A 23,951-nucleotide genomic window follows, 5' to 3' on the forward strand; every position below is an offset into this window, starting at 1 on the left:
TATCGCCAGAATGGTGTACATTTATTTGCATAAATAAAAAGCAGATAGAACTCACGAATTGTATATGTTTTGTTTCATTGTGAAGTAAAACTGTAGTCTTTTGTGTGTATATACATCAGCAGTTGCTGTTGTAGTTTATAGTCAATGGTTGTATATTGAGAATCAACTATTTGTATAAATTCGAATGTATTACTCTTTCTCTATATCAAATCAGTCGATTTCAGTTGTAAGAAGTTGTTATAGGCTTAGTCGGCTTTTTGAGGAACAACGAATTTCTGGCAGAGTTTGTAGAGAATAATATGGTTAGCAATGACTAACATCGTCGTCACTCAAGGCGTGCGCATTCAACTTTTCTACATTACTTGTTCCTTTTGAACACCATTTTCCCACTTAGCATACTTAAGACCATTTTGACTACGACGAGCAGCAGCAGCACGAAACTCATCCTTCAAAGAATTGCGGACAGCACGAGCGCAAATGTTGGCGTATTGGAGGTAACTATTTGCAATTTAGGTTTAAAAAGCATGACATTTAGTAATGATGCTATTAAACATTTTGGTACATATTCACCGCCAAATAAGAGTTGGAAACGAGTATATATTACGTGATACCGGCAGACTTCCAGGCAGACATTGTTTAGTTGGTTATTGATGAAGAGAGACAAAAAAGAAATGGACCTGAATTTTTTGTTTTACTTTACGGGGTGGAGGGGTGGGCTGTGAATTTCCCCCACCTTTCTGAAGAAGAAAGGGCTCGCGACGAGGCTCATGATCGGAGCCTTAAATATGGTGAACGGCATTTCAACCTTTCCAGCTGTAGGTGGAGCTTTTGATGACGTTGAAGAATGTTTTTTTTTTTTTTTTTTTTTTTTAACAAAAAGTACGGTTAGGTAAAAAAGAAACCCACTGTATATATTTTTTAGCATGTCGATAAAGGGAAAAGTGGGGGTAGGAAGCCATAATTTTCTCTCAGTCTCAATAGTCAAAGTATAAAAAGGGTTCTTTTTAGAGTCGCAAAGGAAAGTGAAGAAATCAACTCAGGAGATACATCGCTCGACAATGAGTGTCCATGATAAGTAAGCACCAGCAGCATAAATATTATGTCGTGTTGGGGAAAATGTACACGAAGATAAAGATCCTTATAAAGAACAAGTGTGGTCTGCTTCTTAAAAATACCTTTCAATGCTAATAGTTCCAGAATTGCTGTAAGTATATGATCGGACATAATCTTGCTATTGTTGCTTCGTTAGCGTTTATTCTGCATCATTAAAAGGCGATTTAGTGTTGGAAAAAATTGGGTTTCGTTTAAGAAGAATAGCAACAAATAAAATTGTAACTTATTTTATATAAGAACACTATGCCAAATCAGTAGTTATTCTGCTTTTGAAAAAAGTCGACATGACTCTTGTAGAAGCTTTGGTATTCCGTTTCTATATAGACGGTAACTACTCTTAAGGACAAATAACGTGTGCTGTTTGAATATTATAGTAATACCAGACTGCAAAATCATATCTCCATTCTTTGTTAACATGCAATCTATATAACTTATAATACATTAATCTGTACCCGTTTCATTAACTTAAAAAAATGAAGGATTTGAGAAGCTAAAAGTTAACTGATAAATTTGATCTCTTCTCACCCACTAATATCTTTTTTAAGTGACGGAACATCATCGTCATCAAACAACAATGCAAAGCAGAGGGTCAATTTAGTATGTATAGATCATAGAATGAAAGATACTTTTATTAGTTTTAAGCATTTATATAAGCGCCAAAGAAGAAAAAGAGACAATTAAAAGTTGCGATTTTGTTCATAAGAGATATAACTAAATTTTTCTTGCCACTACACTAATCAATTATACTTTTTTTTAAAAAAATTTATCAAAGAGCTTTTCAAAGTTTTGTCAAAAGAGGAGCTGCGTAATAAGTGCGTGGGGTCTCTCTCTGTAGGTGTGTGTTTGTGTATTTGTGTATGCAAAAGAATTTTACCAACCACCGGCAGCACCATCATCTTGCTTATTAGGACAATCACGAGAAATATGACCTTCTCCACCACAGTTATAACAAGATCTAGCCTTAGGGGGTTGAGAACATTCTCTAGACATATGGCCAACATTACCACAGTTATAGCACTTGGCAAAGCTGCTGCCACCGCTACCGCCATTAGGACAATCACGAGAGATATGGCCAGTTTCACCACACTTGTAGCAAGATCTTCCACCGGAGGAATAATCGCCACCGTAACCACCAGAACGTTCAGGACAATCACGAGACATGTGACCAGTTTGGCCACAGTTGTAGCAGCTACGACCACCAGAAGAGTAACCAGCACCATAAGAATCACCAGTGGATTCAGGACAATCACGACTTATGTGACCAGTTTGGTTGCATTTGTAGCAAGTCTTTTCAGCACGGGGTTCGGGACAGTCCTTTGACATATGGCCAGTTTGCTTACAATTATAACTAGAGGATGTGGAGGAGGGAAGAAAAAGAAAGGAAAAAAATTTTTTTTGAATGAGTACACGTTTTTTGAAGGCCCTATTATTATTATACACACACAGATGCCTACTCCCACATACACATACACACACACGCACACACAATGCTTAATTCTCTGCTTACCAAAGAGATTCGGATTCAGTACAATCTCTAGCTTGATGGCCGGCTGTTAAAAATACAAAAGAGAAAGACATGTAAGCAAGAAAATAATATCCATACGTGTAGAGAATGAAAATATAGAAGGGAATAGGTCCATCAAAAAATTATAAATAATAGACATGGCCATGTTCTGCAAACTACTACAACTACTACCACCCATCTCCTTCTGCTACACCATCAACCACTACTACTACTACGATCAACTGCGACGATAAACAACCAAACTTCTACTACTTCCTGCTTCTTTCTTGTTTCCAAATCAACCTTCTTTATTTATTTGTTGAGAATAAAATAAAAACCAAATTATGGTGAAAGAGAGTGACAAGTGATAGATAGAAAGATAGATTGCGCGAAGGAGGGAGATGGAGGCAAGTGATCGAGTAGAATCTAGATACGCAAACAGATATCTGGCTTTCACAGTAAAAGGAGTATCTCATGATTAAGTGTAAATAGAAATACATTACACCCTCTCATTGAGAGTTCCCCTCCACTCATTCCAAAATGACGTGGCCGCCAAGAATCACAAACAAACAAATATACAAATCATTTTTTAATACTAACGTTGACCGCATTTGTAACAAGTTCTAGCAACAGTGTAAGACATCTTCAAAGATATTAAGATATTGGAAGAAGAAAAGCCGAGAAATTTTAAAACAAGGTCCTTTTATATGCGTTTTGGAGACAGACAAAAGCAAGAGGACCTTTGAAAATTTTTGATCCAATCAAATAATAATAATCAGCCTCTTTTTTCTTAAAAAAAGGAAAAAAGAAAAAACTCGCCCACATCATCACGGGCATTGGCTATGGATAAAGAAAAGACAAGGCTTGGCGATATTTTCGGGTAAAAAGAAAGACAAATACAAATAATGAATAAAGCAACAGAAAAAAAAAAAAAACCAAAAAAGAAAAACAAGCAATTGGTATACAGAAAGGAATAGAAATATTTAGATTGATTTGGCAGTAGTTAATTGAACTCTTGGAACAGCAACGGGTATAAGGGAAGCTGTCGTTGTTGCCGCAGTAGCAACTGATTTGCTCGTAGCAGAAGACAGAGAAGGATGATATTGATAACCATATCGTTTGTTAGAAGCAGTTGTCGCTTGCGTTAGACCGAATCTTGAATGACGGATATACTCTTCTTCTTCAGATGTCCTTTTAGTTGTTGAAGAGGCTGGTGTAGCCGTCTTTATCTTTTTATTGGTTATCGTGGTTCGCTGTTCTTTCTTTGTTATGAACGTTGTTGTCGACTGTCGGTGAGGTTGAGGTGGAGTTAATGTTAGCTGCCTCTTTTGAGCCAAGCCCAATCTCCTTTTAGTATTCTGTTGGTGGTTTAATGGTACAGAATGAGAAGGGTGCAATGATGCTGCGACAGTTGTTGACGAAGATGATTGTAGAATTGCAGATTTAGCTCTGCTTTTTAATAATGCAGCATGTGGTGATAATTGCTGTTGCACGACAGTATTTAAGCTACTTACAGATGCAGGTCTTGCTTTACCAGCACTGTTTCCTTTGTTGTTATTGCTGTTGCCACGTTTGTGTGTAACTTGTACTGTTGCTTGATGTTGTGCTTGTGGTATAGGGTCAGAATTCAAAAAGCCAAAAAATGTTTGATTGGCTTCCCTGTCAGCAATTTCATCTAGCAAAGTATTCAAATATCTTTGATTACTACCAGCGCACAGAATAGGTTTGCCAGCCAACTTTTCATACTCCAAAATAGCTTGAATTAATTTTTCGTCTAAATGAAGGAGACGAGGTAAGCAAGTATTACGCCATCGTTCCTCTTCCAATAATTGAAAGGAGGCTTGAAATAATCGGCGAGGATCTGAAGCAGTTTTTTCAAAATCAATCATTTTTCGAATAAGGTCTTTGCGTTCTTGCATCAATCTTTGTACCTGCTTGCCTTCGATGTGGATTTTGTTTAGATATGCTATGTGTGTATTAACCAATTGTTCTATTTCTGCTTTGGAGTCTAAGTAACAAAGTGGATTGATAAAACGATATGTATCTTTAATTGCATTGTATTGCAGTTTATTACCATGTGTGCGGATCCGTAACTTACTTCGTTGATAAAGGGATGCTATAAACTGAGTTCTCTCAATTTCAGATAGGAGGCAATCATCCCATAAGGATGTTAACTGACCCTTGAACTTTATTATAGAAAGATATACATACAATGTGTTAACGATGTAGATCATTGCATTAAAAAAAAGAAAAAAAAAAAGTGTGGTTACCTTTTGTATGTAAGTGTCGAAAGTAGATCGAATAAGCGGCTCTAGTTCATCCGTCAATTTCTGTAGATAGATCATATCTTTCGTTGCAAGTGTATTGGGTAAAGACGGTCTCTCAAGTACAGGCAAGTTTAACTCATTCCATACAGTCTTTATTTTAGTTGTCGATTGAACGAATATTTTATGTCTTTCAGTATAGATAGCCTTAATTTCGTCGTGCTTTTGCTCAAGCATGGTAATAAGATCTGTTGTTAAAGTAGTGAAGGGATTCGAAGGATGATTGTAATAGTCATTTATAGTGCTGATCTCCTCTTTTTCATTTGTGATAGGTATCGTTATATTTTTGCAACCGGGTAAAAAACCATCCAATAACTGTGCAATATCTTTGTAATCATTTCTGTCATTGTTCACATCAATGTTATAATCGAGCAATTGCCAATAATACTGAATCGAACACATCATCCTGTTGAAGTCAGATATGCGAGTTGCTTTCAATTCTGATAAATCGCGTAATTCGCAGCTAACAGATTGAACTGTGGCCCAAGACAAATCGCTCTGAATATAGTCTTCGATCAATTTGAATTTGAAAGGCTGATCTAATTCTTTACAAAGAGATTGAATAGCCAAAAGCCATTCATGTAAATGTTGAGTTCTCACATTTATTTCCTATAAATAGCAGAAGAGAGAGATCATGTGCATTTTTGTTGATTTAGTTTAAATGTACACCTATGCAGATTTGCATATATTGATTTCATATTTATTTACCTTGATTAACCTTCTGTTTAATTCGAATAGTACCTTTTCTGCAGAATAGGTCGGATTCAAAGCAGTATACATGGATGTGATTGCGAGCGAGTTTAACTGTAATTGCTGTTCCTGTTGTATTATGAATGTGGGTTCAGTCGCGGCGACAGCAGAGTTTAAAACGCTCTCTAGAGAAACTCCCAATAACATTGATGCATACTCGATGTTACTCTACGATAAGTACATATTACAGATTGTTAACAGATGTGGGCACTTTAATTGAATATCTAATATTGTCAATTACCATCAAATCCTCGATATTAGCAGATAGTAATTGCTTTTCTCTTCTTTCACTATGAATCAAATCCTCGACGGCTTTAATGATAGTCTATAATAGACAAGTTTTTAGTTCATTCGCTGTCTTTGAACCAAGTGTATAGAAATTGATTGTGTTACGTCAAGTTTTTTGTTCATGGTGAATGCATCAACATCAAGCGATGTCCATAACTGTAACAATGTTGAAAGGCGTGAATAAAGTATGTCCATGTTTCTTATTCAATGTAAAAGCGGACTTTTTCTGCGTGCAATGAAATGCTTAATGTTATAGTTGGTAATGTGCAAAAAGTGAATGACAGAGTTCTTGAAGAAGTGAAAGGAAGGAAGAAAAAGAGATACAAACACGCATACACACATACACAGAAAATAAAAAAAAAAGCTGTTTGTATCAGGAAGCGGGTTCCTTCACAGAAAGGGGGAAGTTTTTATTATATGTACAAGAAGTGCAAACAACAAGATTTTTTTTTTCTTTTTTTTGCACACCCTTAAAAAATATGATTTTTGTGTGTCGCTTCGCTTAACCATCCCCTTCAACCCCTTTTTTTTTCAATTCTTTTGGTCTGACTTGTTTAAACTTGAAACACGTTATTTACTATAAATAAAACGCGCACAAAGCTTTATTTTTTATGTCATAAGCAATTCTTGAATTAATTGTTCTAATTGTGCCACAGTCAATCTCTTTTCCTCGACCATAATCCCAGGCAAGGTTAATGACTCGGCAATCTGCTGCTTCTCCTCTCTAGTCAGATAATGGTATTGTTTCAATAAATCACCGTCTAGAAACAAATCATTATTACTTTTACTGTTTAACTTCGACTTTTGCTCTCCTTCTTCAACATCACTCATCATTTTGTATCGTGAATTAATGTAGTATTCTTGAGAGTCTTCAACCCCCATCTTGGGTCGATAAGCTCTGTAAGCGTTGTAGTCCAGCTTGCCGATATTTCTGCGTTCTTGTAATATGAGATTTTGTAGATTGTAAAAAAACTCAAAGCATTCGGTTGTAATTGTTTTCACACTGCCAATTATACCAGAAACAGTGGCGAAACTGAAGGATGGTGATTTTAAGGCTGGTTCCGATTTGGTTACCGCCAATAAACTGCCAAAGGCAGTATCGTCTTCGTTATTGGTGTTATGACGGAATTGTGTTGATAGTATGTCTGATAATGTACCTGCCAAATACAACGAGGATGTGAGCTTACTATCTGTTACGGAGAGATTAATCAATCACAGAGCTGATATTTCTTACCTTCTTTAATTGTATTTACTAGAGAACCAAGATGATATCCGCCTTGCAGATCCAAAGGGGCGACTTTACCATCATTATCTTCACTGTTGCGATTGAATGACATTGCAAACAAGTTCATTTCACCATCAGCTCCCATATAATGCGCTGCATTAATAAATTTAACCGCTGTTACCCATTTTGGGTTAAAATCTAATGCCAATGTGTCCATTTTAATCAATTTGCCTCCTATTCTAGTAGGACTTGTACTTCTTGGAGTAATTGTGAGCAATTCCATTTGTTGACTGCTCACTTCATCCGTACTTTGCTGTTGCTGTTGGTCCGTTGAACCTTCCCGATCAAGACCAAAAGGTTCTGACTGCATTTCTCTTTCTCTGCCGCGCGGTTGCTGATATGCGCCGATTGAGCTATCCTCCGTTTCAACATTCAACAAAGAGATAGACCTCATCATATCACCCACAATTACTTTATTTGCCAAAACATCCATCTTAAGCGCCAAAACATTCCTGTGCAATTTGATCGAAAAGCTCATCCTTTCTCCTTCAAGTTCACTGGGTCTAAAGTAATCCATAGCATAAATAGCTCCATTGACACAAGCAAGCATAGTACGGTACAGTGGGAAATAACGTAAATCATACACAACGCCATTCATTTTGTATTCTTCTAAGAATTCTAATTTATGCTGTTGGTTGTTACTGTAGTGTTTTTCCATACGGAAGGCTAAGACACGACCATAGCAAGCTTCGGGGTCATTTAGGTCTTCAATTGCTGTACCGATGAATAAAAGTTCCTCGCCACATTGTTGCTGTTGCAGTTGTGAATCAAGATAGTCGTTGTCAATGAGAGCGTCAAATGGTGCTACAGCCATACATTCCACAACCTCATTTTCGAGTAAGTTGAACTTGTCATATACTAATCTCAACCACACAAAAGAAGGAGGAGGGGTCAACAAATGCAAAGATGTAAAGTAGTGCATAATGAACATACAATAAAAAGCGTACCTTGGAAAGTTTGAGCATCCATTAACTGTAAGCTACCTTTTTGAATTACTGAATTATTCAGATCCTTTTCTCCTGAATGTAAAGTTCCTACTGCCAACGATTTGATACTCTTCAGGTATTGTACGCGAATAGGCGCTTCACCTTCATTCAATCGTATCTTTTGATGATGTAACCGCTGATTCAAATCTATATCACCCATCAGCAAACCCTCATTTGTCCACAAAATAAACATCTGATTTGTTGCTATTAGCCCATACACTCTATCGTGATAAGATTTCTGTTGTTGTTGCTGTTGTTGTTGCTGTATGATGGGTTTTTTGGTAAAATTCATCGCTGCAAAGTAAAGTTGGCCATGTGTACTGGAAATGATGGTAGGACGACCACCTGCGATCATTACTCTTGGCTCATTCTGATATGTATATGGATAGAGTCCTGTTGCATGGCTGCCAATCATTGTTCGCGTTGCTCCTGACATAACAATACCTTTTTCACTGCGGTAGGTGACTTTATAGCTGAGAAGTTGTCCATCGCCAAATACGATCAACAGATATTTTATCGTGGGTTCCATTTCAGTCACCAAAATATCTCTAGGTGCTACAAATGTACTGCCCACGGCATGTATCGTGGTTGTATCATCCGCAGTAGCTGATATGACGTCTGATGATATTGATGCCACATTTACTTCGTGAATCTTTTCAAAGTTGTTTAGGCTAAGGAACTTGATAGTCGCACTTGACCAGAAACCCAAAATTGCATATCTGTCATTTGATTCAATATAAATACAAGCCACATCGAACATTGTCGTAATACTACAAATACCACAAGATTTCTTAGAATTTCTCTGATTATCTCAATCGTCCCCTTATGTCCCTATTTGAATACTGCAGCTTACCATTTTCGTTGAATTGTATTATTTGAACAATGCAGATAAACCAGCATACCGTGAACTGCATCATAGACAATACAGTCTCCATCACTAGTCGTCCGAGCTAAACTTATTGCACCATTGTTTATGCCTACATCATTTAGTTTCCATTCGCTTAATAGACTTTGCGCATCGAATAATCGTACTGTAGAAGGCGTAACTTGCAATACTGGTCCTTTCTTCATTACCGATAAACTTAATGTAACTTCATCCTGTAAAAGCGATCCTAATTCTGGTAATTCTGTTAATGTTGGATACAGTTGTTGTTGTTGTTGTTGTTGCTGTTTATTAAAAAAAGTCGAAAAGAAAGTGGACGAGTGTTGTTGCTGTTGCTGTTGAGGTTGTATAGTAGATAATTGTTGTTTTATGGCAAAGGTTCTATCAAAGGAAGAAATAACATAGAAAAGGGTATGTTTCTCGTTTCGAGAGGGTATTGTCCAGAGATTTTGAATCATTGGTATATTGACTGCGAGCTTTTCTATGAATCCTATTCCATTTTCAACCATACACAAACTACCGTCTTTATAAGAGCCTGTGCAACACACCATGGTTTTCTTGCCTTGTCGCGTCTCATCGTAATTGTACAAACAAAAGTCGACAATAGGCCCTAAATTCACGAAGGAACTCATGATTTCCAATTTGTACCTGTCGACAACTGCTGCTGCACTACTAGTAGCAGCATTGGAAGCCGATGAACCTGACGGAAAAAGTGGCTGCATTGCACATTGCGTCAAACGAATCACCATAGCATCTCCTTGTGTCGAGCCGATATAAAACATGTTATTCACACCTAAATCGATAATGGTGCTAGGGGCACAAACTCTATCTCCCTCTACCAATGTGGTATTTACTTCTGTGACACCTTGATAACCATACGATAGTGTTAATATGTATAGTTGTCCTTCGCTATCTCCTAATACACATTGCCAAGCAGAGTCTTTCAAAAATGTATAAGCAGTAATCACAACAGGATCAATACTGACTTCTTTGGGTGAGCTGTTAGAGGAGTGTACATTATGATACGCAATGATGTATTCGCCTACAGATAAGACGCCACCCAACGGTGGAGGAACGGCAATCAAGGTATGTGTCGTAGCGTCGACATTGGCTGTATACTGATTCGTTTCGCTCAGCACTTCTAGTTCGCGCGTGAATAGTTTATTTGTTGTTTGACTGTCTTGACTATTATTGTTGGTTAATTTAGGATACGATGTTTGTTGATATGGTTTCTGCGTAGGGGCAATAAATGTTTTAATCGTCTTGAGCTCGTCCTGCACGCCTACAAGTGTTGCAATGGCGGAATTACGTGAATCTACGGGTTGACCTCGTATTGAAACCATAGATAGGATATCATATTCATTGGTTCTAAAGTACCAAAAGAAAGAAGAAAAATGTATATATAGCTGTAGAGTGAGTTTTTACCAATTTGCTATGGTATCAAATGAATCCATATCATTATGCCCTTTTTTCTAATCTTACTTTATCAAGATAGGCTGGTATTTCTTAAACTTGGGTGGCCTAGATGATGATCCGCCTGTAGAGGCATAATAATAGGGTATAGAGAATAAGTATCCTGTAAACATACTGATTAGAATAGAGTAGGTGGGCTCATGCACTTCGACAATATAGGGTGCATCTGCTACTCGAGCACTTGGCTCATGTAGCATGCCACTCGCCTCGGTGACAATGGTTTTAGTCTTTTGAGAATAGTGAACGATTGTATAGCAACTTTGATTAGTGAGAATAAATAATGAACAAGTTTCGCTGCCCTGAATAAAAGGATAGTTAATGAGAGTCAGTCATAGCTGTCGCTGTTGTTACTTAAAGATTTTTGCGTTGGCGTTTTACCGGTGCGCTGAAAGGCTTGATCGCAGCGATCGTGCCATATATACTGAATTTGGTAACTAGACTAATACCGTCCTTCAGAATATAATAGACTTCGACTATTGAACCTTTGCTATTCCATTACGGTAGAGCAAAGATTTGAGATGAGGTAAAGATCGCGTTAACGACAGCTCGAAAATCTGTTCACGATTCAAGGGCACAGAATCGCTCTTCTCTTCGAAAATGAAGTATTTCTCCTTTCTTTTACCATATAATCAAATTGTCTTCTGTAGGACTGACAAATTTGCCTTTGGTCGCAGCATTTACAGCAGTAGCTTCATTTATAGTAGTAACTACATAGTGCTGTTTCTCCATAATAAAGTTACAATGATAATAATATTTTTATTTACAGTTAAAAGAAATGGTTAAACAACGCACAGAACTGACAACTGACAACTGGATTTAATTTTTTTTTTCAACAGTAAGATTTATCAACGTTTTTTGATTGGCAAATTTATTGACTAAAAGGCTTATGCAATAAGCACATCCTTAAGAGAAGAATGGAAGCAAGTAAATAAATCAGAATCAACGAGGTGAAGGCAAAAGGTGGCAATAAAGTACTTCCATTACAACCAAAATTGAATGAGTGATCTAAGAGCTCCTTCACCAGAGCTATAAGTATAAAGAACGGCTTACCTGCTTGTCTTCTTTTTACACTATTGTTCTACTTTCCAAAATGCACGTAACGACATATAAGTCTTATTGCTGTTAGTCAGAAAAGAAGGGAATAAGGATTAGATATGGAACATTTAAGTTGATATATATGTATACGCGATCAAGTTAATAATTATTGTTAAAATCGTACAGTCATCGAAGCTACGACTATTCCAGTGGAGGGGTATTCGAACATGCCTAGTATAGAACCAGTTTATTCAACGATTTTGATGAAGCAGGATTCTCACAATAGATATAGTGGCATACAAACTTTCGTTGACAGATTATGTAGCGAGACGCCGCTATTATGCTCAATTGCAGGAAAAGTTTTTGCTTAAGAGAAAATTCCTGTAATTTTCGAGTAAACTGTACTTCAAAAGAAAAAAAGAATCCTGACTTCAGCTGTCATTGCTATAGGCCTCAAAGCGAGTATAAAGGTAATGACCGCAATAACAACGGCTAGGACTAATTTAAATCAGAGGCGCATCATAATCAACCAGACAACAACTACAGCTTGAGTCAAGTATAATGTTCTAAAATCAGAAAAGAAGCAAAGGTATATATATTTTATGAATTATTTTCTGATCCACAATAATCCTCACTGCTCGGTCAACCGGAAAACCATATACGGGCTAGCGAACTAATTCAGTTCAAGGCTTTACAGTATTTTAACTAATATTTTAGATGAAATACTTTTTTTTGGACAATTGATATATTCATTTTAGGCGAATTGCAATTGTGTTGTAGACGGTAGACGAAAATATAAACCGTTCAAACAATGATTCAAATTCAAAAACTTGTCAGTAGTGCGAAACAAAAAAAAAAAACAAGAAAAAAATACCGTAATATTCCTCACCTGTAATGATCTAAATCCTTAAAATATAAGGAAAACCGTGTTTATTACGGCGATACTTTTTTCTTCTTCGCTGGCTTGAAAACGTCAGGTCTTCCAGCTCCGGACCAAACTGCTTGAGATAGGGTCATCATGTTAATAGCGGCGTTAATGTCTCTCTGCCATAGCTTTAGACATTGCTTGCAATGAAGAACGCCGGTACCCTTGAATCCAAGAGTATCAACAATTTGCATATCATCGTAGAAACAGAGGCTGCATGTTTTAGAGGTTTTAAATTCATCAATTGTGACAACCATCAATTGACCTTCAGCTTCACGTTTCTTCAGAGTTGCAAAAGGTTTACCGACGACACCTCATCTTTGCCCTTTCAACTTGACTACATCTTTTCCAAATATACCAGCACCAAACACAATCAGTGGTACCCTTCTAGGGAATTCGAGTACTTATCAGCCTTCCACTTCTGAACGCATCGATTTATGTCCTGGTTGCTTGCATTTGGTACAATATGCATTGTCTTTATCTAGTTCTTCATTCTTCTCTTTCCTTGCTTTTTTCTTTTCTTTCTTGATTTCAAAATTCTGTTTGCGTTTTCTGCCTGTCGCACCATCGATAGGTACAATAAGGTCGCTTACTAATGATGAATTAACCAACTTTTGAAGCCACCTGAGCTGCTTACCTTGATCTGCAGTTTCTGGCTCATATAAGTCACATTTAAAGTATTGTTTGGTGTAATGACTCCCTTTACCGCAATCAATACACGTTACATCTAACAGTACACGATGATTAATCTATACGTATATATGATCAGGTATGTAGGCTTTCAAAAGGCAAGTTACCATGAACAGCACTTGATTTTTTCTTTTCAGATTTGCTTTTTCTTTTCAAAAATTATTGTTTTGAACATGGGTCATAGTATGTATCATAAAACGTGAGATAAAAGTGAAAGAGACAACATTTGACTATAAGAGAGCAATATATTTTATAGTGCTTATCTTTGAAAGTCACCCATGAACGCACACAAAAACATTGACAACAGATATTATAACCATCCCATTCCGCTATGATGTCTGCTATACTATGACCCTCATCCCTCTATCAATGGTTTGATGTTAATCAAATTCAAAGTTGACTTTTTTTTTTCGGGAACTCAGGCACCGACGAATATCGGTTGGTCTCGGAATACATCGTCATTTAATAAAAAAGTTGTCAAGCTTTTTGTAATCTGGCCTATTGCAAGATAACGTCAATAAAACCATTATTGGCGACTTTCTTACTGAAAGAGACTCATTTCTAGGGTTTGACTGTATGTCATCCTTAATGCTGTTTGGATAGCATTGAATAATTGAGTTTTTAAATTGATATCCAAAATACTATGAACTTTATCCTAAAAATGTTTTAAAATAGTAAATTGTCTAAAATATAAGGTAAAGTACTTTTTTAATCTTAACGTTGTTTAAACTGTATTGGTGATGGAGGAAAGAATCGGTATCATCGCTTGGTACGCTACGGCTATACTGGCATCCTAATTATTCCGTTTTTAGTGACCCTCCTCGGATTCCTCAAGTGTTTCCTCTTGAGTATCGGACTCCGGCTCAGTGAAAACGGTTCTGGTCATTCTCGATCCCTCATGCAGTGCTAACTCCATGGTGGCGTTTATGGCATAATTGCATTGGGTACAGAGCTTGGCTGTTTTCCATCAATCCTGTCATAGCCGACTCTCCCCTTTACCACCATTGCAGAGACTCCCCTGAGGATGGTTTTCATTTTCTCGTTGGTTGTCCACGTATTTGGCAATTTGGATCACGGCACTGCAGGAAAATCGAATTATATCTTTTCCTGCCACACCTACCGGCATTTGGCATATATTGTTAACACTCTGTTCCCCGTTAGACAATTCTCTTCTGCCTGACCACACAATCGTCCAGGTTAGTATGATACTTTTAAGTATCTGGAAATATCATTGGCGTTGCCATTTTGACCGCATCTCTTGGTTCCTAGCAGGAGTTCGTGCCGTCTACCAAGACGAGGTTCGCTTCAGAACACTCCGTACGAGCTCGTAGTATACATTTAATGGTTTTTTTTTTAGTAGTTTTACAGTTTATGCCTTTTTCATTTCTTTTATTGCCATATATCATCTAAATTTCTTTTCTAGTCACTTCTAATAAAGTTCGTGAATTAAATACAAAAAAAAAAAAAAAAAAAAAAAGAATCGGTATCACCTTGGCTCGCATTGTAGGAACCACATGAATAGAGACCAAGGGTACATTATACGTTCTCAAAGTACAGTTATTTTTCTTCGCTCTGATGATGAATATATGTTATTCCTCCTTCTTAGCAACACGCTTCTCTCCTTTTTTCCAATAGACCTATTCATACGCTCTTTTTGTGCTATAATAAACATAAGTCTGAACCCCTCTTGATTTTCCTCTTCGTTGACCCTTTATAATGCCCACAACAACTACCAGCACTAATAGTCGGTAGACAGAATTATGGCAGATTGCAAACGCGTACTTGCGCAAAATAGAAGGGTGATAAAAAAAGATTGCAGCAGGTTCATCAGTGCAGTAAAGTGCTTCAGGGTATTTTTTTCTGCTTCTTCATTTGATAAGCGCTTCATAAGCATACATATACTAAACGATATGAACTGGCATTTATTGATCAGATTCAAGAGTAAAAAAGGACGAATATATTCAAAAAGCAAAGTTGAATAGTTGTGCTCATCTCAAGTGTAAGAATGATCATTGATAGATAAACAAATGGGTAGTGAAAGACACAAACCTCCGTTAGTAAACCTTTTAACAACTGACAATAACAGCCCAACAGAATCTTACAGAAGCAGAAACAAGCTGGTGACCAAATATACAAGTCAACGGTTTCTGTTGTTTCGACACGACGGGCAGCGCGGTTAAAAGGTTTCTGAAAGTGATCCCACAGCCACCCATTTATTTACATAACGTACTATCTATCTTGAGGTTCAATTTTAATCATGGCACAGAATGATATTCAATAAAGAGTTTTTGTGTTTCTTTGCTTTTGGAAATGAGATTTGGGAATTGGTTGTGTGATGAAAAAAGAGATTCTTTTGACATTTTGACACTAGGATTATTTTTTTTTTTTTTTTGATGGGATTTCCTCGGGTTTGTCGGACTGCTGTCAACTTTTTTTTTTTCAATCTGGGCTCATCCGCTATGGAAAATTCATTGTTCGTTGTAGGGAGGAGGGGCAAAGGAAGGCGCAAGATAGTTATTCAAAGTCAGGCACTCGCCTAACAGAACCTCTCCCTTCTTTCTCATTTATAAGCAAAAGGTATGAAGATGGATGGAAGGGAGGATGCAAAGATAGAAAGAGAGATAGGATGTATGATGAGATTCTACGATAGATGGATGAATATCAGTCATCTCATAGTTTATACGATACAGTATGAGAAAGTGTTCCGATACCAGCATGTTGATTGTCACATTTACAATAAATTGAAGTCATCCTTCAGTGATGCACTGTTTAATTCCCAATGCCACACTCAGCACCATAGGAAGTTTCGTATACCCTCATTTCACAATTACTTGACAGCAATATGTAAGTTTTTTTCGCAAAGTTGCGGGCGCGTCAACCAAGAATAAGTAACGCCATTCACTTTTACCTGTCTTTCCCGCAACAAACAAAGAGATACTGGCTACTCCTGTCTATCTTTCTCTTTCATCCTTTCACCCTGTAGAAAAGCATGTAGCTTTTATTTGAAATTTGACGAGTAACCGAGAATAACACGCTCGCCTTTATATAATTACAATAGATGTCCACTGAAGCTTCTATCCAATCCCGTGGTGAACAAAAGGCCCGTAAGGCTATCCTTTCTCTCGGTTTAAAGCCCGTTAACGGTGTCAACCGTGTCACCTTCACCCGTGGCAGAGGTGTAAGTAAATGAAAGACGATAAATTATTGGACAAGTTTGTAGAGGAGCAGGGCGAAAGGGTGGGGAAGAGACATCATTTGAAAATAGCTTACGTCAACTAACCTTTAATAACGATATCGTTTAAAGTTGGTCTATGCTATTAGCAACCCTGAAGTCTACAAGTCTACCAACTCTGATACTCACATCGTTTTCGGTGTTATGGAAATGGAAGATTTGGCTGCTCGTGCTCAACAAGCTGCTATGGAACAACAATTAGCTGCTGATGCTGAAAAGTCTGCCGAAGGTGAGGACAAGACCGAAGAAGCTTCTGCTGCTGCCGTCGCTGATGAAGATGATGGCGAAGAAGTCGATGCCACTGGTGTCGAAGAAAAGGATATTGAAATGGTTGTCAGCCAAGCCAACGTCTCCCGTAACAAGGCTATTAAGGCTCTTAAGAACAATGACAACGATGTTGTCAATGCCATCATGGTAACGTCTCACTCATAATGTGATTTTTTATGATTTAACGACTAATTTTCATCTTTATTTATCAATTTTCTGTTATAGGAACTTACTATGTAATTAAAATACTAATTTCCCAATCACCGTATAGTCTCCTTTTATTTACCTTGATGTGATTTCAACATCAATCTGAAATAAACATATACACATATTACATCAATCCGAGCTTTAATGTAAGATGGACAATGCTGTATGTTGATATGGCGATGATATACAGGCAGCTTTGTTTATACCGTTTTTCGGCTTGTCTCGGTTGATGCACCTTTTTATCAAAAAGGTTCATACATCTCGCCTTTTTCAAAATTTCAATATGCTGATGGAAGGTATATTACTCATTTTCTTGTAAGTTAGCGTAAGTTAGCGTATGTTATGATGACTGCTGCACACCTCTTTGCTGTTGATTGTTTCCAAATAGCATGTTACAATTGTCCTAAGGTTTACACATTTTACACATAGAATCATATAACAAATAAAACAATCGAAATTTTTAATTCCAATCGTGAGAAACAATGAATTAACACATTATTTATAAGGTAGTTGTTTATGTTGTATATATTTTTGCATATACAGCGAGAAGATGAAATGGTATTTTTGATAAATGGTAAAATATAAATATTACTATATACAAGCATATATACTATACATATACAGTCCAGCTGGTTGGGTTACTAATGCTATTTTGGAAAAAAGAAGAAGAGGCAGATTGGAAAGTTTCTAAGCCTTGATTGGATCCTTATCGACGTTATATTTCTTCGCCAACCATGTATGAACAGGACCAATAACGACAAGTTTCTCGTAAAGAATGGTGGCAAGACAATTACCCATACATAGACCCCAAAGTCTCCAACGGAAGTCCCAAGGCATAACATTGTGACCCAAAGGAACATTATAAGGTTCGATGTAGGCAGAAGGAACAGGATAACCAACCTGCGCAAGAACAGATTTGGTACCACAATTGATACGGAACAAGCAACCAAAGTTATTAGGATCAGCTAAAAGCCAAGCAGAAACAATGGCAAGGTAGAGTAACCATAAGAAGGAAAGTATATAATTTTTGTAAAAGCTTTGACGAAACTTGTAACCAAAGTTGAAGACAGCCGCATTGTTAATGAATTGGAAGACACAAACGACAGCCAAAACAGAGGCTTCGTAGTTGTCAGCCAATAACCACCATTTAGAAATATCAACAGCTGAGGCATCAAATTCGTGACAACGGAAGAAGTCTTGCTTGTAAAGCATACCGAAAGCACCACATAAGAAAGCCCAGTTTATGGCAACGACGCCCAAACCAGAAGCAAGAGTTTGAGGACCGAGTAATTTGGCCGTAGGACGTGTGTCAGCAAGACGAGGAGCCGCTTTGGATTGTGAGACAGCCCACGTGAGAATGACAGTGATAAAAACATCAATCAAGATCCAAATATTGGCACTCATGGTGACAGAGAAGTAGAAAGTGAAGATCTTCAATGCCATCATAACTTGGCCATACATTACTAAATACTTGTAGTTGGTTATAGAAGTAGCAAGAGCACCACGACCTTGGCGAACTAATTCAACACAAGAGCGAACACTACGAACACTAGTACTGAAAGGAGAAACGATGGAAGCCTCGGCATCAGACATAGCAATACCAACGTGAGCAGCACGAAGAGCACCACAATCGTTACCACCATCACCCGTCATTGCAGTAATACCACGCTCCATATGAAGTTGAACACATTTAACCTTACCGGTGGGAGTCATACGAGCAAAGACACGAGTATCCATAAGGTATTTTCTGATTAAATCATTTTCACAGAGCCAGTCGAAAGCCTTACCAGTAACAGCCAACTCACAAGGAGTATGGGCTTGGTTCATTAATGCATCGTCCACATTGACATCAGGGAAAGTTTCAGGCTCATCAACATCAGTCCATACGATACGGTTCATTGTCTTGCTATAATCACCCAAATAGACGCGAGCGCCTTCCTGTACCATACCACATTGACGAGCGATGTACACACCAGTAAGAGCAGTATCACCAGTGATCATGATAGTACGGGTACCACCACGCTTCAATTCCTTGATATTTTCAGTGGTATCTTCCTTCAATTGATTCTTAAAGATAATTAAACCACAGAAATTAATGTGTTCTTCCATTTGGTCACGGTTCCAGTTACGGAAACCTTCAATACCGCCAACTTGCTCGAGATCAAGCTCACGATGAGCAAGAGCAAGAACATAACAGCCTTCACGAGCCAGGTTGCTAGTGACAGCATCATAATCAGAAGGAATAGAATCAGGACTACATAAATCTCTAATTTTTTCGTAAGCGCCCTTAACAAAGATATGAACCTTGTTAGTGTGGGTGTCGAGAATAGCAACAGACATGGACATTCTAGCATGAACAAATTCGAAACGTTTCAAGACATGGACTGGTGCTTTGATATCACTGGTAGAAGGAGGTGTTAAGCTGTCGACATATTCTTCAGAAGCAGGTTCGTCACATAGAGTCCATTTAGACGAGCGGAACATTTCAATATCGACAGGGTTACCAATAAATTGACCGTTTAAAGTAGTGACAGCATGGCAAGTGGCGATAGCCATTTGCATTAACCTGGGCACTTCGTCAATATCGCCAATATGTCTGTCAAAGTTGGGCTCCAGTTGTTTGGTTCGTTGATCGACAATGTTGTTGATGTCAGTAATAGGTTTTGCGCCGTAAAATTCAAGACCTTCTTTGGTCAAGGTGCCAGTCTTATCGAAACAAAAAAGTCGTACTGTATAAACAGAATAAGATCAAAAATTAGAGAAAATTGTTTTAGAGTTCACAATAAGGTATCTCAAAAATACATACCTTTGCCTGCCATTAAGATACGAGGGAGGTCAACACAGAAGATACTCTTTTTACGTAAACGACCAGCAGCAACAGATTGACCAACAACTAATGCAGCAGGAAGTAATGGAGATACTAGTTGACAGATGGCAAACATGGCATAGAACCAAGCACTAGTGCCCTTTGCATACAGCCAAATAGCTAAACCTAAACAAACAAGACCACAGCAGAGTAGAATCAAGATAACGATCTTAATCTGCTCATCAAAAATGAAGGAAACACGAGTTGGGAAAAGAATTTTCTTGACCAATTCACCCTTATCAGTTTGAGTACCAGTGCTTGTAACCAACGCAGTGACAGGAACGTCTTGTTCAGTGCGTTGAGCTTGAGAAATGATAGTACCCGCAAAAAGAGTAGAAATTTTACCAGCACCCATCTTTTCATAGGGAGTAGGATCATTAACACGAAGAGGGAACTTACGAATAGGTAAAGGTTCACCAGTAAGAGAACTTTCGTCAGCAACAATGTTACCACTTAAAACAACTGCATCACAAGGTGAAGTCTTGCCTTCAACTACTTCAAAGACATCACCAGGAACTAAGTCAGCGGTAGAAACGTTCTTCCATTGACCGTCACGCAGAATTCTACACTCGTCAGTAAATTCAGCCATACGTTTTATACGCAATTCAGATCTGAGACGTACAAACACCTTAACGAAAGCAGAAACAAGAATAACTGCGAGGTCAGCGATACCTACTTGCCAGTAGGCGAAGTAGAAGAACAACCAAAGTGCATTGAATTGATAAATATAGAAGAAAGTTGAGAATTCACGAACAATAGCCATAGGAATGTTGGGAACATAAACTGATATAAAATTAGGACCAACAAGTTCTTCACGCTCTAAGGCTTCTTGAGTAGTCAAGCCTTGGTTTAAAACAGCTAATTCAGCATTGGTTTCGCCAAGCTCAAAAGAGTGAGGTTTGAAGAGTTGTGTTTCAGGGCGGTAGACATAACGAGTACATTGATAAATGAAATATTTCGTGCCTTTACCAGTCTTTTCCAAAGGAGCAGTAGCGACGATAACATCAAGACCAAACAGTCTCTTGAGATAGCTTTCAGTCCTGCGAACGTAGCTCATGAGCTTATTGTTATCTTCGAGAAGAATGACAGCAGGTTCACGACGTTCAACTTGAACGAACTGGCCTTCAGAATAAATACATTGAATACGGAAGAAATTGGCAAGACGGTTCTTGAAAATAACCAGCACAGCAAACCAGATGAAATTGAAGTACCACATTCCAATAAAAGTACTGGATTCAACAAGAGCGTTACCACGAAAATATAAGAAGGCTTCATAATAATCGTAAACAACAACAATTATGTAGGCCAAGAGAGCCAAGGTCAATAAGAAATACATGATTCTGGTAAAAGTGCCAAAGAAATCACGCTTGTAAGCCTTGATAACCATTTCTTCTTGATCTTCTTGATCAATAGAAGATGAAGTATCTGATCTACTACTGTCATCCAAACCTTTCTTTTCGTCATCAACTAAAAATTCATCACGCTTGGTTTCACGGACCTTATTGTAGCGAGTCTTGAAAAGTCTTTCTCTCAAGAACTTGGAGACTGCCCAAACAAGAAGGAAAAAGACACAAGAGCCATAGATAACATAAGCAGTAACAAAGATAGGTTCATGAAAGTTGAGAGGCCCGTAATCAGGAGCGGGACACTCGCCCCACATAATGGATTGAGGGTTTGAAGACCAGCTAGAAACCTTAGACAGTCCCAAATAGTTTGCACATTCGCTGTGGGTTTGCTCGTCTTTGTTTTTGGAGTTGAAGCTTTGTATGTTGGGTCTAGCAGTATCGGCACATTGGTACATGGGTACTTGAAGATCAGGTGCTCCAGGACACGAACAAGCAGATTTTAAATCAGGAGGGCAAGATGAACGACAAGTTCCGTCAATACAGTATGTCTGACCAGCAGGACAAGAAGGACGAACCTTTTCAGGGCAATCATTGATATTGCGGACACAAAGAACAGGACAAGGGTAAGAATTATAGGTAGGTAAAGGACATTGATTTCCATGGACATCAAAACCATTCACTAATAGTAGGGTATTTCTTATTCAGTATCTAATCCTAAACTGACCTTCAGTGTTATTCCCAGAAAAAGTGTATATAGTTACCTGTATTAAAAGCAGGAGTAGCTTTAACTACCATTGGTAGTAGTGCAATTATGCAACACACTAACCAAAAGTAAAATGTCTTTTGTGTGTTTGTCATAATAGATATATTTTATCCTTCCTTCTGCTCAAACAATCGGATGTATTTTTTTATAAGCGTCAATGAGAAATATATGTACTTTACAGCAATTCTTTATGACAGGTATAATAGCGATCTCGAAACAATTGAAGCAAATATGCGCAAGGTAGAAGAAGCTGTACGTAGGAACAAATTATGATCAAAATGGAAACAAGACGTCAGGAAAAAGAGCTTCTTTCCAGGCAAACACTGCTAGTGAAGGACATGTATATATATTTTTTCTGTCTTTTTGACATTTCAGATCCGAAAGCTATGTTCTAACACAGGAGAAATCAAAAAAGTTCCCTGAATTGGAAAAGAAAAAGTTACCGAAAGTCAGCCAGCGTTTCGGACTTTCTTGTTCTCCAGATAATGTTTATAACCCCGAAAAGCCAAATCATTGCCTCCACCCGCGCATATGCTCTAATACGAAGTCAACACTTTTCTCTCTTTCAGCGAGATATGGAACAAAAGAAGGTTTGACAAGTTTCAATACCAAAAAAGGCAATCGGTTCCTGTTTAAGTTAAGCAGTGTTAAGGATTACAATAACCAAGCATTGCCACTAAGAAAATGCTCCAGGCTAATTTGACGTCATAACCTTAATATAAATGCAATTCAGCAGCTTGACCACTAATGTTGACTGAGCTTGTATTGTTCTAAACCATAGAAGCATGATTTTTTACATTTAATGGTCGTAAGGTACTGACATATGAATCTTGCGTTTGAATCTCTTATGTAGCCCTGAAAGGCCGAAAGGGTCTAAAATATAGTAGTTAATTGGCTGCTTTTCGTAAAGAAATCCAAATGTGTCAAAAAGAAAGATTTAAAACTTTATTCTTGGTGATGTCTCAAATTCCATAAAACTATGTGTGTTCTGTTGAGGGACCCACATTATAGTCTGAGCTTGCTTTTTGATCTCAACACCACATTATAGTCTGAGCTTGCTTTTTGATCTCAACAGTTTAAAGGAACCGTTCAGTTCAGTTAACGATAAGCCAATAAAAAAGTCTGACTTCAAAATCTCAGCAAAACTCTATAACCATATACGAAATGTTACTTAATAACAAGGATGCCAGTCAGGACCTGCATAGGATAATTTTACAAGCAAAGCTCTAGTGGAACGTCTACCCTATGCACCGAATAGCTAATGAACTGAACATCACTGATTTTGTATATTTTGTTAATGAAAGTTAGAATACCTGATTTACTATCTTGCATGGGCATTGCCTAATTCAGGAACCATCAAGTAATGCTTGCAAAATGAGCGGTTTTTTCACGAAATCACTACTTATGCCTTAAATTGAAGCAGAACTGGTTTTATTACCAATTTGCCCATTTCTTTATCTATACTATTGCCATCTCTGAGCTAAATTACCTCAGCTGTTTGTTTTTGCCTAAGAACAAGAGCCTAAACGGTCTCAGCCATCATAGAAAACTTTCCATAGACCGTGATTTGTCAACTAATCTTTAGTCTTTATCGCGTCTATTTATCCTTCGGAGCATTCTTGTTATAGCGTACTGAATTTATGTAGAACACCTATTATTACAACCATGGTTTCTCGGATCTGACTCGTCAATTATTGGAGCTAATGGCTGAATAAACTGGGAAGTTTTCAAAAGCTCCTTTTCTTCGGCGCACTTCTTGCATGTTCATTTACAATTGTAAACAATTTTATAATCCGCTTGTATAAAAGCGAACGGCATGATTCCTTTTTCGGCGGGTAAACATTCTAGTTCCCAGCTTTCTGCAGAAAGGTAGAAGCTTAGCATTGGTATTGTTGAACAGATTTTAGTGCTGTACATTCTGTGCAATTACGAAATCGTCCGACGTAATCTACGTATGTGAAGTATAACAATAATATACTAGTTGGAAAGTTATTGGTATACTTTCAGCAGCTTT

The 23,951-nt window shown here is 37.7% G+C and overlaps 9 protein-coding genes across 9 annotated transcripts; 1 reads left to right on the top strand and 8 right to left on the bottom strand.

Annotated features, from left to right (window-relative positions):
- Window positions 1-353: 353 nt before the first annotated feature.
- On the bottom strand, window positions 354-633 carry BDF20DRAFT_822447 (mitochondrial ATP synthase epsilon chain-domain-containing protein; the record flags this gene model as incomplete). Its single annotated transcript, XM_053077696.1, has 2 exons — window positions 354-498; window positions 605-633. 2 exons carry the CDS (start codon window positions 631-633, stop codon window positions 354-356), a joined length of 174 nt encoding a protein of 57 aa, XP_052934921.1.
- A 956-nt stretch (window positions 634-1,589) lies between these two features.
- BDF20DRAFT_607189 (uncharacterized protein) lies at window positions 1,590-2,629 on the bottom strand. Its single transcript, XM_053075864.1, has one exon. It carries the CDS (start codon window positions 2,331-2,333, stop codon window positions 1,851-1,853), a length of 483 nt encoding a protein of 160 aa, XP_052934922.1. The 5' UTR covers window positions 2,334-2,629; the 3' UTR covers window positions 1,590-1,850.
- Window positions 2,630-3,568: 939 nt separating this feature from the next.
- BDF20DRAFT_607462 (microtubule associated protein-domain-containing protein) lies at window positions 3,569-6,436 on the bottom strand. The gene is made up of 6 exons (XM_053075865.1): window positions 6,085-6,436; window positions 5,933-6,016; window positions 5,650-5,859; window positions 4,888-5,550; window positions 4,692-4,803; window positions 3,569-4,625 (listed from the first exon to the last, which is right to left on the bottom strand). Exons 1-6 carry the CDS (start codon window positions 6,172-6,174, stop codon window positions 3,601-3,603), a joined length of 2,184 nt encoding a protein of 727 aa, XP_052934923.1. The 5' UTR covers window positions 6,175-6,436; the 3' UTR covers window positions 3,569-3,600.
- Window positions 6,437-6,588: 152 nt separating this feature from the next.
- On the bottom strand, window positions 6,589-11,335 carry BDF20DRAFT_914376 (mono-functional DNA-alkylating methyl methanesulfonate N-term-domain-containing protein; the record flags this gene model as incomplete). The annotated part of the gene is made up of 7 exons (XM_053084177.1): window positions 6,589-7,136; window positions 7,214-8,122; window positions 8,212-9,020; window positions 9,104-10,501; window positions 10,616-10,905; window positions 10,985-11,093; window positions 11,229-11,335. The coding sequence occupies 7 exons, from the start codon at window positions 11,333-11,335 to the stop codon at window positions 6,589-6,591; spliced, it is 4,170 nt and encodes a 1,389-aa protein (XP_052934924.1).
- A 1,367-nt stretch (window positions 11,336-12,702) lies between these two features.
- Window positions 12,703-12,877, bottom strand: BDF20DRAFT_878746 (uncharacterized protein; the record flags this gene model as incomplete). The annotated part of the gene is made up of 1 exon (XM_053081512.1): window positions 12,703-12,877. A coding segment is annotated over one exon (175 nt), but the record flags the coding sequence as incomplete, so codon positions are not given.
- Window positions 12,878-12,973: 96 nt separating this feature from the next.
- BDF20DRAFT_878751 (uncharacterized protein) lies at window positions 12,974-13,442 on the bottom strand (the record flags this gene model as incomplete). Its single annotated transcript, XM_053081513.1, has 3 exons — window positions 12,974-13,158; window positions 13,204-13,291; window positions 13,371-13,442. Coding segments are annotated over 2 exons (273 nt in total), but the record flags the coding sequence as incomplete, so codon positions are not given.
- Window positions 13,429-13,638, bottom strand: BDF20DRAFT_878753 (uncharacterized protein; the record flags this gene model as incomplete). The annotated part of the gene is made up of 1 exon (XM_053081514.1): window positions 13,429-13,638. A coding segment is annotated over one exon (155 nt), but the record flags the coding sequence as incomplete, so codon positions are not given.
- Window positions 13,639-15,817: 2,179 nt separating this feature from the next.
- Window positions 15,818-17,198, top strand: BDF20DRAFT_878762 (NAC domain-containing protein). Its single transcript, XM_053081515.1, has 3 exons — window positions 15,818-16,434; window positions 16,561-16,902; window positions 16,981-17,198. Exons 1-3 carry the CDS (start codon window positions 16,315-16,317, stop codon window positions 16,993-16,995), a joined length of 477 nt encoding a protein of 158 aa, XP_052934928.1. The 5' UTR covers window positions 15,818-16,314; the 3' UTR covers window positions 16,996-17,198.
- A 451-nt stretch (window positions 17,199-17,649) lies between these two features.
- Window positions 17,650-21,969, bottom strand: BDF20DRAFT_914379 (uncharacterized protein; the record flags this gene model as incomplete). The annotated part of the gene is made up of 3 exons (XM_053084178.1): window positions 17,650-19,691; window positions 19,769-21,853; window positions 21,936-21,969. The coding sequence occupies 3 exons, from the start codon at window positions 21,967-21,969 to the stop codon at window positions 17,650-17,652; spliced, it is 4,161 nt and encodes a 1,386-aa protein (XP_052934929.1).
- Window positions 21,970-23,951: the final 1,982 nt, after the last annotated feature.

The sequence above is a fragment of the Mycotypha africana genome (genome assembly GCF_025528875.1).
Source record: "Mycotypha africana strain NRRL 2978 chromosome Unknown BDF20scaffold_7, whole genome shotgun sequence".
In the NCBI taxonomy this organism is placed as follows: Eukaryota; Fungi; Mucoromycota; class Mucoromycetes; order Mucorales; family Mycotyphaceae; genus Mycotypha; species Mycotypha africana.

Coding starts and splice junctions, on each gene's coding strand:
- BDF20DRAFT_607189 (XM_053075864.1), bottom strand. CDS start 2,333: ATGGTGCTGGTTACTCTTCTGGTGGTCGTAGCTGCTACAACTGTGGCC.
- BDF20DRAFT_607462 (XM_053075865.1), bottom strand. CDS start 6,174: ATGGACATACTTTATTCACGCCTTTCAACATTGTTACAGTTATGGACA. Junction 6,017..6,084: donor CCATGAACAAAAAACTTGAC/GTAACACAATCA, acceptor TGTCTATTATAG/ACTATCATTAAAGCCGTCGA. Junction 5,551..5,649: donor TAAACAGAAGGTTAATCAAG/GTAAATAAATAT, acceptor TGCTATTTATAG/GAAATAAATGTGAGAACTCA.
- BDF20DRAFT_878762 (XM_053081515.1), top strand. CDS start 16,315: ATGTCCACTGAAGCTTCTATCCAATCCCGTGGTGAACAAAAGGCCCGT. Junction 16,435..16,560: donor CCTTCACCCGTGGCAGAGGT/GTAAGTAAATGA, acceptor TATCGTTTAAAG/TTGGTCTATGCTATTAGCAA.